We start from the raw sequence: 15,270 nt of genomic DNA, 5'->3' as shown, positions 1-15,270 counted from the left end.
GTTTCTCCTGGTGCACGACAGGGCCCGGCCTCATGTGGCTAGAGTATGCAGCCAGTTCCTGGAGGATAAAGGAATTCATACCATTGAATAGCCCCCACGCTTACCTAACCTAAATCCAATAGAACACCTCTAGGACATTATGTTTCGGTCCATGCGACGCTGCCAGGTTGCACCTCAGTCTGTTCAGGAGCTCAATGATGCCCTGGTCCAGTTTTGAGGAAATACCCCAGAACACCATCTGTCGTCTCAGGAGCATGCCCAGATGCTGTCAGGCAAGTATACAAGCACGTGGAGGCCATACATACTACAGGAGTACCATTCTGAGTTGTCGCAATGAAATTTCAGCAAAATGGACTATCATGGGATCATTTTTTCACTTTGATTTTTGGGCGTCTTTGAATTCAGCCCTCTGTAGATTGAGAATTTTCATTTCCGTCCATGGCATCCTTTCGTTCCCAACACATTACCCAGTCCATATTAGTATAGATATCCAGCATGATATTTTTTTCCCCATTGAGATGAGATGTGATTTCAAAGTGTTCCTTTAAAGGAGAAGCAAGGGAACGCAAAAATAGGTAGTACATGCTACCCTCATACCTGCATCGCTTTCTTTCCTCAGCCTTTTCGTTTTTTCAGAATAGTCTTTTGAAGTGTCCAGAATCAGCCTCTAACAGTACTCAGTTCAAAAGTTTGCAGGGGGTGGATACAGCTTCACAATCCAGCCACTCGTTCACTCCCTCCCTCTGGAGGACATGTGGGTGTGTTTGGTGAAGAGGTACACACCCAGGCTGCTATCTAGAACAAGCACGTTCTTCATGTGCCTCTGTTTCCATGGCAGCGTGTCCCTATCTAAAACCTGGAAGAGTGTGTGATACAAGCAGTGAAATCCTCACCTTTCCCTGGCTGTTATCTGCAAGCTCTCCTCTCCACTGGGCTTTAATGTTCCTTCCTGTGTCCTCTAAATTCCCTACCCCCCTCACTCATTCAAAGTTCATGTCAGCGTCTCCTCCAGCCGATATGGGGGGTCACTGAAAATTTCTATGAACACAGGTCATCTCTCTACACATAGCACTGTGTTACATCAGAAGAGGAGACATGGTGAGGAGCATAATGACCTGTGCCCTGTAATGAACACAGTGCTATGTGTACAGGAGCATATCTGTGCACAATACATAGGAGAGGAGACTGACAACGCTCCCACATCTAAAGTGACCCCGATATGTCCCCAGAGTCTCCTTTATTGTACATACAAATATCCCTCTGATGTCACTGATGTCACACACCCCCTCCCCACCATCCCCCTGTCACTGATCCCATCCTTATCCCCCCCATCCCCTGTCCTCCTACACAATCCCATGCCGTACAGGGCCATCACATGCAGTGATATACAGTCCAATCATCCCCCATCCCCTGTACTCCTATACAGCCCCATCATCCCCTGTACTCCTATACAGCCCCATCATCCCCTGTACGGCAGGCGATGGCACTGTACGGCAGGTGATGGCACTGTAATACTCTATTTACAATGAAGGAAACATTCTTGCTATAGGGGTACTAGGTAATACACCAATTAAGGGGGAGCAAAGATCTGTCCATCAGTATGAAAATACAAGTACATGTGAATGGAAGGTTTCATGGTCTCATAAAAATACAGATAGTCAAAAAGATTAATTCACAATGTTAGCTCTGATTTTATTTTACTATACCAGTAATGCACGGCATGCCTGTGTGCTGTCACATCCATATGTGTATTCTGCTTTACAAATATATTGTTTTTACTCTGGTAGATAGTAATATGTAGAGGAGATTTACATACACAGCACTATCAGTGATTTTTCCTACCTTAATCACTGACTGAAGTGCTCTTATCTTTGCTGGATTTGTCTATCAGTGACGGCTGGTGCTCAAAATTTTTTTTGTTGGGGGGGGGCGCGCAAACAAACTGAAAAATACTGAAACCCCCCCCCCCCCCCCATCAATTGCAGCCACACTGTGCCCCATCATACGCAGCCACACTGTGCCCCATCATACGCAGCCAGGCGCATCCCGCGGCTGACACTTTCCTAGCCATCACACACACCCCCCCTCTCGGAAGCGGCGGCAGCGGCTCCTGTGACCGCTCGGCTCTGCACCCCAAGCCCACCCTATTTTGAAGCCTATTAGAGCCTCCGTCAGGGGGGGGGGGGGGGGCGGCGCCCTTGCACCCACAATGCATGGGCCCACCACTGCTGACGATCAGAACATGCTGCGGGGGGGGGGGGGGTGGAGGAAGCAGCTACACTCTGAAGTCTCGGGACCGAGCAGAAAGCCGACATCAATCAAGCAAGCAAAATGACAGGAAAGTGGGTGGATCCAGACTCCAGAGCCAGACCATTGTCGCTATCACACTGTATGAAAGTCTGTAGACCCTCCCACAGGTATTGAGCTTGATTTTAACAGAATGGGGGCACTTCTGAGAGGGCTGGAATGATTTATAGATATCAGCAGCTCACATAGAATAGATGTAAGCAAAAAAAGGAAACTCATACTTCTCAAATTTTTTTTAATATTGTAATATCTCTAAAATATATATATATATATATATATATATATATATATATATATATATACACACACACACACACACACACATACACACACACATATATATATATTATACACACACTATATATCCATCTATATCTCTATAAATCTGTCACACACACAATCCTATCTATACAGGCTTTCTATACTCACATTGTCTTGAGCCCACGGTCTGCGTGGGCAAATAACTGTGCTCGACCTGTTCCAAGTACCCCAGTAAGCTGGACGATAATTCTCGCAGAACTGTAACAGCTTCATCTTTCCAAACTTTCTGCGCTCTGGAACCACATGTTCATGAGTAATATTTTCATGTACAGTTGTGTCAGTTTCAGTTACAACCTGCACATCATCCGTATCACTGTGCAAAAAAGACTTCAAATGATTAAAAAAAATTGCACAGAACATACATGTTGCAAGACTACATTCAAACTATGGAATTTCTCATGGGGTGCAATCCCTGTGCATTCTGAATTTTGCTGAAAACCTCAGGATTCATAAAATGGAGTGGCATGCCTTTCAGATTTCAAACTATATCATGCCAGAGGACTTTCGTGCACTTCTATGGGTCCATGGCAGCCTATACTGCTCTTTTGCCATGCTCTCCCCATTGACAACAGCCTGATTTAACATATGGGTACCATTGCTGCAAGCCTCATTTCTTCTGACCCAAGCACACTTATTTTCTTTTTTGACAATCCTCTTACCAGGCGGTAGACAAGTTGCGGTTTACGGTATGCACAAATGACATGACAGCTTAGCCTATAGCACGCTCCTTTGTCCACCCCACATCTGGCTCCTTTGTCTTTCAACCTACTCCATCTTTGCCCCACTTGCAGTGGCTCACAAAACTTCAATTAGCGACCTTAAGTAAAACTGTACATACCTCAGGGGTCGGTGCCCAGGCCATTGATGGAATTTAAAGTGACTCAGACTTTTGTCGGAGGTGTCCTGCCACACAGTCGATTTTGACTCATACCCATGAAGCACTCTCCACTTTTACCAAAGTAAAGGGAGCTGGGATATGAGATCTCCCCTGAGGATTGGCACACAGCCTATTTACCCACAAGTCTTTGGTTTCTAGCTATGCTCAATAACTATAAATTGCTCTCCAGATGGTACAGAGACTGGTTTCTCTTCATTACATTTTTCCAGTGTCCTCGGACCTCTGCTGGCATTGCCGTAGAGCTAGGGGAACCATTATGTTATTTGCATATCGGGTGGGAATGTCACTTGCTTCAGCCATTCTAGACTATGCTTTTTCAGGCGTATAATGAGATCTATAATGAGTCTCTTGCTCCTTCGCCTACCATACCTTTACTATCCATACTACAGGGTTCACATCCTCTCCTATTTCTATTAATCCCTTCCAATATCACATATTTCAATGGGGAAATCAAATGAGCTTTATCCAAAAAATGTCTAGCCAACAGTAATTATGTTAATTTGCCCCTAATGGAATACTTGTGCCCAGCTATACGCTATGCTATAAAGTGCCCTTGTGGGTTACTTTATATTGGGGAAACACAAAAGGTTAAAGACCATATAGCTAGGCACAAGTATTTGATTAGGGACAAACTACCAATTACAACGGTAACACAATTACCGTTGATAGCAGTGGTGCTTTTCAACCTCTGAGGGGGTGCGTTTGGTCAGATAGAGTTGGTTACTATAGCTGGAGACCTTGGAGAGGTGTCTGGAAAGCATTGCACCAGCGATAAGCAGATCGCTTATTCCATGCAGATCTCCTTCGGACTAAGTGTGAGCTGTCTACCCCGTACGTCATACAGCCAAGGCAGTTTCACACCAACAGGAAGACTCAATTAACTACCACAGCGCTCAGAGGGGGCATGGCAAGAGCAGACACGCTGACTGAGGGCGCCGAGATCCCCGGGCTCCAGAAAGGCATGAAACGATAGTGTGGCAGGGTCCTAACCGCTAGAGGCATGTCCACACGCTGCCGTACAGTTGCACATCCGCTCAGCGGTGGGAAGAGCCAAGTGAACGGGCTCAGAGCCAGTCTAACAGCGCAGAGTACAGACTCTGGGCGCAAGGCTAAGATGGCGCCGGTCCAGGAGGGAAGTTAGTGCAGGTCGCTTGACCTTAAAGGAGGACCAAGGATGGCTGAATATAGTCCCCCCTGTACAGGGCTGAGGATCAGCCGGATTTGAAAGAGGTGCTACAACACCTAGCCTCGGCCATATTCCCCCAGGCCAAAATCAAAGCCTCTTATCCCCAGATGGTGACATTCTAAGAGCAAGAAAAGATCCCATAATCCTCAATTGTGATGCTGTTGAACCAGATGGGGAACATATAGGAGGGAACCCGAGTCTCCATGAGATAGAAGGGACTCCGGGAGGGGTTGGTGAACCCTTGGAAAATGGTCCTTTGGGAGAAAAAGGTGTCACTACAAGGCCCAGCAATGAACTATCAAAGACCAACAAAGGACTTATGACCAAACCTAGGACAGCATCTACAGGGCAGGTGCAGCATGTTGACTCCTTGAATTATGATCTTAATAATGAACAAATTATCTCTGTCAGAGTTAACAGCGGATTGGGATTTAAGAGAACATTTAAGAGCCCTCCCCACAAAGAATGACATTCAGCAACATATAACTGGTGTTGAAAAATCTTGTAAACAGGGTGTGGGAGGGGCTTAGGGAGGACATAGGAGCACTGGGACACAGAGTGGAAGAGATGGAGATGGGCCAGGACGATATTAGACAGGCAGTGGCCGATACCCAAGATATGACAAAATACCATGGAGGGAGTTTTGAACTCATATGGATCAGATCATGAAAATGGAGACCGCAGGCAGAATATACGAATAAGGGCCACGCCTGAAAAAAAAAAAAAAAAAAAGCTTACTGAACTGCTTCCAATGGTGAACAGCCTGTTTCGCTTAATTTTGGGGGCATCTGCACCATATAAGATTGAAATAGACAGGGTGCATCGTGCTCTTTTCTTAATCCCCCAAAATGCAGAGAGATCAAGAGATGTTATATGCAAAATGCACAGATACCCAGTGAAGTAAGCCATTATGAAAGCAGTTCGCAATAGATCAACCGTTGATTTTGAGGGAGCTCAAATAGCTTTGTTCCCAGAACACATCGAACACAATGAAGAACGGTTAGACCTTTGTTGGAAGCTCTGCTGGCAGTTTAAGTCAAATATCGTTGGGGTTACCCTTTTCGGGTAATAGCAACACGGAATGGAAAAACAGCAATACTTCAAACTAAAGATGATTTGCAACATTTTATAGAAGTGCTGGAACTACCTTTGGTGGACTTTCAGGATGGGAGACTGAATAACCATAAATCCTCTATACAATGTCCAGAACGATGACATCAAGTAACGGCTAGAGGCTGATGGAAGAATCATATGGACAGACCGGATCAAAATTTTGCCCCAGAAGGACTTGCCAGAATATGGTTTGGGGGTCACGAAGAAAAGGTTGCTTCATATGCCACGTACACGCGATCGGAATTTCGGCCCGCAAAAGACCGATTAGTTTTTCGTCGGAAAATGCGACCGTGTGTATGCTCCATCTGTCTTTTGCTGGCGGAATTCCAGCCAGCAAAAGATTGAGAGCAAGCTGGTTAATGGTTGATCAGTACACTACTTGAATTATGTTTTCTCATCAACTATTGAGTCAATCACCATATCAGACCATGCTCCTATAAGTTTAACGGCTTGTTTGGTGTCCGTTGGCAGTAGGGAGCGAACGTGGTGCTTGAATGAATCCATCTTGGGTGACAAACAGAGTGTGGAGTCCGTCTCGTACATTAGCATCATATTTTCAAATCAACAGGTCCAAAGGTGTCAGATCAAGCGGTATGGGAGACCCATAAGGCGGTCAGAGGGGAATTGATTTCACATGGTACCCATATTAGAAAGAAGACAGAAAGAAATGGTAGATCTCTTAGGAAATCCATAAACTTGAAATTAAACATAAGGCCCATCTGAACCCCACGGATGCACAGAGAATGGAGAAATTGCCGTCTGATTTGATGCAGCTTTTAGATCGGAAAGTGAAAAATAAACAGGCATTTTGCCCATCGTTTTTATGAACAGGGGAATAAGGGTGGAAAGTTATTGGCTAGACAATTAAAGAAACAAGATTCACACCATGTTCATACTTTAATGGCTCACGATAAACAGACATCCAAGCAATAGCAGCTGCATTTCATTGTTTTTATAGGTCTTTATATAATATAGATCCGATTTCTACAGGAGCTGCGAAGGGAGGGCGGGCAGGCGGATAACATTCAGGAATGTCTTAGGGCATCAGATTTGCAGGCCATTTCGTATGCGGCCCTGGAAGAAATGGAAAAAGCTATTTCTATTGAAGAGTTGGGGAGAGTGATTGCGGTCTTGCCAATGGGTAAAATTCCGGGACCAGATGGTTTTACGAATATGTACTATAAAAAATAGAGTTAGGTACCTGGTAACTTTCTAAAAAGTCTTCCAGGGCAGCATCTGAGAGATAGGCTCCTCCTCCCTGAAACAGGAAACAAATTAGTCCACCATTATAAATTTCACAATCTTACCTGCGTGCCTCAGTTGTATTAAAGCACCGAAGGAAATCTCAGTAAATCTTAAAAGCTCCCCCGTTGTACTTGGTATTTGTCTTTTCAAGGGTGGGAACTAGTGCTGCCCTGGAAGACTTCTTAGAAAAAGAGTTATCAGGTATCTAACTATTTTCTTGAATCGTCTTCCAGGGCAGCATCTGAGAGGATGTATCAAGCAATACTTACTAGGGTGGGGATAGAGACTGGAGTGCCTTGCGACCAAGTGCCTGGTCTTGGTCAGACAGCTGGTCTATGCGGTAGTGCCTTGCGAAGGCACTGAAGCTCAACCATGTTGCTGCCCTGCAGATCTGCTCCGGAGTTGCCCCTGCTTTCTCTGAGACCGAGGTAGCCCAGGCTCTGGGTGTGTGCTCTGATCCCGCTTGGCGGAGTGAGGTTTTGTGCCTCATAGGTCGTCTGCATGGCCATTCTTATCCATCTGCTGATGGTATTCTTGGAAGCCTGTTTCCCTTTGTTGACTCCTGCATAAAGGACAAAAAGGGAGGTCGTTCTTCGCCAATCCTTTGTTCTTTCGAAGTATGTTTCCTACTTCGAGTTTGTTGTAAGTGTCTTTTTTCGCTTACCATAGGTTTTTGGAAGCAAAGGTATGATGTTATTTTGAGTTCTATGGAATGTTGAGGGGACCTTGGGTAGAAAGGCCGAGTCTGGAGAGAGAATTATTTTGTATTAGGCAGTATGGTTCCATTATAGACAGTGCTTGGATTTCGCTCACTCTTCTGGTTGATACTAGGGCCACAAGTACAGTCTTTAAGGTGAAGTTTTTGTCTGAGCTATCTTCCATCGGTTCAAATGGAGGGGAAAGAAATCCTTCTAAGTACTGTGGGCATGTCCCAAGTTGGAGTTCTATTCATTTTGGCTGGTCTAGCTCTTTTGAGTGACATCAGGAATCGCTTTATCAGCGGGTCCTCTGCTAGTCTCGTGTCCATGAACGATGAGAGTGCTGCAACATGTACCTACAGCGTACTTGGGGAAATATTTTTGTCTGCTCCATCTTGTAGAAAATCCAGGATTGTTGGGATTATTCCTCTTTTGGAATACAGTTTGTTTTTGTTCCAGGAGATAAACTTTTTCCTCACTTTCTCGTAGATCGCCCTAGTTACGAGCTTCCTGCAGTTTAGGATGGTATTGATCCCATTGTCTGACAATCCTTTGTTCTGAAGTCTCACCCATTCAGTACCCAGGCCGAAAGCTTTAGGATTCTGTGGTTTGGGTGGTTGACTGGGTCCTGTGATAGGAGATCTGGCCGGTCCGTCAGTGTCAGCTGAGGCTGGATGCTGAGGTTTTTCAAGTGGCTGAACCATGCCCTTTGTGGCCAGTGCGGTGCTATTAGTATCACCATTGCTCTCTGCCTTTATTTTTTTAATCACCCTTGGTATTGTGGAAGTTGGAGGGAATGCATAGCATAGTTGCCATCCCCAGCTCTGGTTGAAGGCGCCTACTCCGCTGTTGCCATCTGTGGGGTCCAGAGAGAAGAATGTTGGTGATTTTGCATTCGCTTTGGAGGCGAATAGATCTACCTCGGGTACTCCCCACTTTTGAGTGATTTGTGCGAAGGTCGCTTGGTTCAGAGACCACTCCATCTGTTTTATGGTCTTCCGGCTCAGGAAGTTTGCCAGCGCATTGTCTGTTCCTTTCAGATAGATACCTGATATTGACTTTGTTTGATTCTGCCTATAGTAGGATTTTCTCCGTCAGCTTCATCAAGCTTCGGAAGTTTGTCCCACCTTGCCTGTTTAGGTATACCACAGTCGTGACATAGTCCGATTGTAACTTTACGTTTCTCCCCTGTATTGCTGAACGCTTTTAATGCTTCCTTCACAGCTTTTAGCTCTCTAATGCTTGAGGAGGCTTGGGATCATTTGGAGGTCCATTTTCCCTGTGAGCAGAGGCCCTCCAAGTGTGCCCCCCAGCTTAGGGTGTTGGCATCGGTGGTGATCCCGATTGGCTCGGATTGGGCCCATTTGCTTCCTTCGATGTATCGAAGTAGATTGCGCCACCACTGTAGTGTTAGTTTGACTGTGGTTGGAACAGGAATGGACATGTCTAGGGATGAGTGGCTGCCATTCCACTGGGACAGAATGTAGTTCTGTAGAGGTCTCATGTGAATCTGTGCCCAGGTGATATCTGGAATAGAAGACGTCATCCATCCTAGTACGGCCATACCTTGTCTGATTGTTATGGCGTTGGTCCTTTTTAGGAAGGTTACTGCATGTGTGATTTTTTCGTTTTTTTCTTCCATTAGAAAGGTTTTCGTTAGTCTGGAGTCTAGTATATAGCCCAGATATACCACTCACTGGCTTGGGGTCATCTGTGACTTTTCTGCATTTATTATCCATCCCCGGTTTTGCAGATAGGACATACTCGTGCACAGGTTGTTCTCTAGGGCCTCTGCTGAGTCCACAAGGAACAGTAAATCATCTAAATATGGTATTATGCCAATACCTTGTTGTCTTAGACCTTTTAACGCTTCTGCCATTATCTTTGAGAAGATTTTTGGTGCAGAGGAGATGCCGAAAAGGAGAGCTGTGTATTGTGGGTGCAGCGTAGTTGCTGGCCCTTGTACTGCGAACCTCAGGAATTTCTGATGATCCTCCTTTATGAGGACATGTAGATAGGCATCCTGTAGGTCTATTGTCGCCATAAACGTCTCCCGTGGAAGGATGTTCCCTAGGTGTGTCACTCTCCAGAAGTTCTTGAAGCTGGGTTAGCCAGATTGATAAAGTCTGGGCTGTGCAGGTGGAAGCTATTGCCGGATTTCCATGGGGTCGCTTAAGGTACCCGCGTCGTCAAAGGCCAAGTCAGATTTATTTGGGACTTGCCAGAGAAGCATCCACTTTGGGGCATTTAGCCCAGGTTTTGGTGTCTGTCTCTGCAAACGGGTCTGCGTTTGACTGTGGCTGGCATGAAGAGTTTTTTCTCTGGGTCTTCCTACTCTTTTTTTAAAGATATCTTTAAGAGTTTGGTGTACAGGGAATGTTCTAGGCTTCCTGGGTTGTAGCTCTTTATACATCTTGTCATGTATTGTGAGTTCTGCGGATTTATGTTCTTTAATACCTAGCGTGTCCACTATGGCTTTTAGAAGGCTATTCGTATCCTCTGATAGAAATAAAGTTGCCCTCTGAAACCGCATCTTTTACGTCAGAGTCTGAGCAAAGTTCATTCTCCGATTCGGATTCATCCGAATCCTTTTTGTTCGGTCTGTTCCCTGTTACCTGAAGGAACGCATATCCTGTGGTAGACGGGGTGTTGGTCTGACTGACGCTAGATGGCGCTTCTAACTTTTTAATCTCCATGGTGCTCTGTATTACTTTCTTGAAAGAGCTGAGCAGATCTTTCAGATACCCTTGCGATTCTTTGGCCACCATTTTGTCTATACATTTTTGATATAGGGGTTTTTTCCCCATTCTGGGGAAAACCTGTGGCTGCACGAAGCACATGTTTCGTTGCTTTCCACTTCCCTTTCCTCAGGGGTCTTTGCCTGAAATCAAGCGCAAAAAAGGTCCCCGTGAGGTAGGCGGGTAAAGGCTGCCTGTAAGTAGGCAGTTTTACAGTAAGGTTAAGACAGAGGTGACTCTGGAGTATTCTGGCTTACCTTGGAGCTATCCTGGCTTGCAGGAACTGCAGGGCAGGGTGGAGAAGCGTCAGACATGGTCAGCCACCAGGATCCTCTGCTTAGAGGGGCCTTTTTAACTGCTTCCTGCTTAAGCTCCAGCCCCGCCCCCAGCTGACCCCGTGCAGGTTGGTGGATATACCTGCACATGCCGCTGCAATTTGTATCCTCCCTTCTGGGTCCAATAGGGAGGGGGACTCTGCTGCAGTATGCCTGTATATTGATAGATTTGCTATTAACAATCTTTTTTTTTTTTTTAATTTTAAAATTCCCGCCCCCGGAAGTGATGTAACCATAGCCCATTCTGTATCCCTGGAAGCAGGCTCCAGAAAAATGGCCGCTAACCCGGAAGTGTCTCCGGCGCCATCTTGGTACACCCCACAGAGCCTCCATGAGGAGAGGCTTGTTCTGTGGTGTGTAGAGGACGCCGATCGCGGTGAAAACACCGGCAATCAAGCAGGCGGCGGTTGTGGACATAACGGGGTTAGGAGAGGAACAAAAGATAAGCCGTGAGGCACCTACCTGTCCGACGTGGTAGCGGCTGTAATCGGGGGTAAGGCATCCATGCACCCACACCACTGTACGCTCTTCATGTCTGGGAGTATGTTGCCAGAGTTTGCACATGGAGTTTCCTGGTGAAAAAACTGCGGCAGGTCCCTTGAGCAGCAGCATGGGGGAAATGTCAGTGCATTATTGCAGCTTGGGGGGGATGATTGCAGACCCCTCTGTAGGGGTGAAATCTCAGGCAGAGCAATACAACGCAAATAAACTGCCCCTGCTCTCCCTCCCAAGGCCCGCAGGGCTGGATGGGATGCTGGCAGGGGGTCTCCTGCAACCAGCACAGAGACTGAAGTAAAATAACAAACATTTCTTTTGCAGCTCTGTGGGTCCGGAGGAAACAAACAACTGAGGCACGCAGGTAAGCCTGTGAAATTTATAATGGTGGACTAATGTGTTTCCCGTTTCAGGGAGGAGGAGCCTATCGCTCAGATGCTGCCCTTGAAGACAATTCGAGAAAAGTTGTCCTCAATTCTATTAACCCCTCTCTGTAGGTATTTCAACTCCATTTCAGCCTCCAATCCATTTCCTCCGGGAAATATTGTTGGCCTATGATGATTAACCAGAAGCCGGGGAAGGATCCTCCTCAACTCCGACACTAAGCTCCTGGCTAAGATTCTAGCCCTTAGATTACAAGGCCACATAGTAAAACTCATTCATGATTAGGAGGAATGGGAAGATTAGGAGGGATTTGTATTGGATCAATGGAACCTAAGATCTCGCCTACATGGATGATTTATTGTTATATCTTTCCTCCCCTCAAGAATCCCTGACTGAATTGATGTTAGAAATAAGTATATTTGGCCTCCCATCTCATTAAAAATGAATATTGAGAAGTCGGTACTGATGCAGAGCCGTGTTCCTTCAGGGATGATAGCTGCTCTGCAAGAATCCTTTCCTATTGTTTGGCGCTTTGACTATCTTATTTGGGGATCTATATTTCTTTCTCCAGGTGTAAAGCACCTATATGATCTGAATTATGGTCCCTTGGTGGTAAATATATAAAAGGACTTGCAGAGATGGAGAAGTCATACTCTGACATGGTTTGGCAGAGTAAATGCTCTCAAAAGGAGTATAATTCCTAAAATTTACGTTCTACATACAGAACCTATTATTCTTTAACCACTTCAATACCAGGAACTTTCACCCCTTCCTGCCCTGGACAATTATCAGCTTTCAACGCTGTCGCATTTTGAATGACAATTGCGCGGTCATGCAACACTGTACACAAACTAAATTTTTATAAGTTTTCTTCCCACAAATAGAGCTTTCTTTTGGTGGTATTTGATAACCTCAGGGGGCTTTATTTTTTGCTAATTAAAAAAAAAAAAAAAAAAAAAAAATAAGTTTTAATTTGTCATAAAAGTTTGTTTTTTCCTTCACTGATGTGCACTGATGAGGCGGCACTGATATGTAGAATTGATGGGCACTGTTAGGCGGCACTGATATGCAGCACTGATAGGCACCAATATGCAGCACGGACAGGCAGCACTGATGGTCAGCACTGATGAGGTACTGACAGGTGTTACGGCTGGGCACTGATGGGTACCGATTGGCACAGAGACTTTGAAGGGGCACCAACTGGCAGCTGTTGGGCACATATGATGGGGGGTATGCTGATGATCAATGTGCTGATTATCAGCACAGACCCCCCTCTGACAGGGAGAGCTGCCGATCGCCTCTCCGTCAGCGAGAACCGAGGAATGCCGTTTACCGACACTTCCTGGTTTACGCAATGATCAGCTGTGATTGGTCACAGCTGATCACGTGGTAAGAAGCCTCCATCAGAGGCTCCTTACCACGATCAGAGATGCGGCATGTCAGATTGGCGCACGCTGGTATGTTATCCTGCTGGACGTCAGGATAACAGAACCACCGCCCGGCCGTAAATCTGCTATAAGCTGGGCGGGAAGTGGTTAAACCAATACAAAGGGCATTTATGACATTTGTGGGGGAGATAAACACCCCAGGTTGGCATATGAGATTTTGAGGAGACAAACAGGAAGGAAGGGAGAGAAGGGCAATGTATTACAGAGCCATGGCTCTGGTACGAATTATGAACTGGCGCTATGACTCTGCTAGTAAGCTTTGGGTGCCCTTGGAGAAGACACTAGCAGGTAGGAATTTGGCAGGAGCCCCATGGATTCCAGCCACCTTTAGGGTTTTATCAGAATGGGCATCACAATTAACAAAAACATTACCCATATGGGATAGAATAAATACTGGAAAGTTTGGGAAGTTTAGATCAATGAGGTAATGGATGGGAAGACTAACTGCGCTAGATTTGCTCCACAGGGCAAATTGTTACCCTTAATAGAGTTGACATCGATTTTAGGGGAGCTACCAATGGCAACTTGGAGATACTGTCAAATGGCGTTAGTATGGTGTGCTAATACCCCAGAGTCAGGTCACACTCATACTTCCATAAGCTCTCATATACAGGAAATGTCTTATAAATTTGACAAGATGGTATCGTACCCCGGTCCGGTTGGCACAGATGTACCCAAAGACAGATGTTAACTGCTGGAGGGGACAACCAAAAGGGACTCATTTCTCCACTCATGGTGGTTTTTCCCTAAGATTAAAGTATTTTGGGAGGCGATAGCACCCTGGATTAAAAAAAAAAAAAAAAAAAAAAAACCACGACATTTGGACCTATAAAACTCAGTACACTTCCTCTTTCATGGGATGCCATCATCTGCTAAGTTCTATAAGAGAAGTATAACTGCACATTTTTTTTCTTGCTTTTTTTTAGTGTAGGTTAGAAGAGTAAGCAAAAAGACTTCTATAAATACTTTAGTTGTGTGTATTATTAGGTTTATGTTGTATGATGAAATTTGTCTTAACCACTTCAGCCCCGGAAGGATTTACCCCCTTCCTGACCAGAGCACTTTCTACAACTTGGCACTGCGTCGCTTTAACTGCTAATTGCGCGGTCATGCAATGCTGTACCCAAACGAAATTTGCGTCCTTGTTTTCCCACAAATAGAGCTTTCTTTTGATGGTATTTGTTCACCTGTGCGTTTTTTATTTTAAAAAAATGATATTTTCTACTTTTTGTTGTAAAAAAAAAAAAAAAAAAAAATCCAATGAACTCAATTTTAGTTATACATTTAGGCCAAAATGTATTCGGCCACATGTCTTTGGTAAAAAAAAAATGTCAATAAGCATATATTTATTGGTTTGCGCAAAAGTTATAGCGTCTACAAACTAGGGTGCAGCTTTTAGTTTATGACTGCCCATGTCATTTCTTGAGGTGCTAAAATGGCAGGGCAGTAAAAAAAAAACCAAAATGACCCCATTTTGGAAAGTAGACACCCCAAGGAAATTGCTGAAAGGCATGCTGAGCCCATTTTTTTGTCCCAAGTGATTGAAAAAAAAAAAAAAAAATTTTACAAAAAGTTATCACTAAATGATATATTACTCAAACATGCCATGGGCATATGTCCAAAATACATTCTGCTGCTTCTCCCGAGTACGATGATGCCCCATGTGGGAGACTTTTTGGGAGCCTAGCCGCGTACGGGGCCCCAAAAACCAAGCACCGCCTTCACAAATTTACACCCTTAGAAACCCTGATTTCACGCCTCACTACCTATCACAGGTTTGAAGGCCATAAAATGCCAAGATTCTTAGGCCATAGAGATGTTTGGAGTCATTCTGGTCTCTGATCAGCTGGCCGAATCACCGGCTGCATTCTCAGGTTCCCTGTTGGGACAGGAGAGCCAGAGAAAAACATGGATGGTGGGGGGGGGGGGCATTCCCTCCCACTGTTTGTAAAATCAGTCTAGAGGCTAATTAGCCGCTAGGATTGCTTTTACATGAAAGCCGACCGCTGGCTGAAAAGTATGATACCAAGATGATACCTAAACCTGCAGGCATCATTCTGGTATAACCACTCAAAGTCCAGCAACATACCAGTACGTTGCTG

The 15,270-nt window shown here is 45.2% G+C and overlaps 1 protein-coding gene across 2 annotated transcripts in view; it reads right to left on the bottom strand.

Annotated features, from left to right (window-relative positions):
- CHAF1A (chromatin assembly factor 1 subunit A) overlaps positions 1–15,270 on the bottom strand; it is a 693,562-nt gene that overhangs the window by 384,321 nt on the left and 293,971 nt on the right. For both annotated transcript variants that reach the window (XM_073594763.1, XM_073594760.1), the window contains exon 8: positions 2,737–2,941. In XM_073594763.1, coding sequence (XP_073450864.1) covers positions 2,737–2,941 — 205 coding nt within the window. The remainder of the gene's footprint in view (positions 1–2,736; positions 2,942–15,270) is intronic.

The sequence above is a fragment of the Aquarana catesbeiana genome, linkage group LG01 (assembly GCF_042186555.1).
Source record: "Aquarana catesbeiana isolate 2022-GZ linkage group LG01, ASM4218655v1, whole genome shotgun sequence".
NCBI classification, from domain to species: domain Eukaryota; kingdom Metazoa; phylum Chordata; class Amphibia; order Anura; family Ranidae; genus Aquarana; species Aquarana catesbeiana.
Note: the sequence above shows the minus strand (reverse complement) of the source record. Positions and strands in the feature narration are given on the sequence as shown.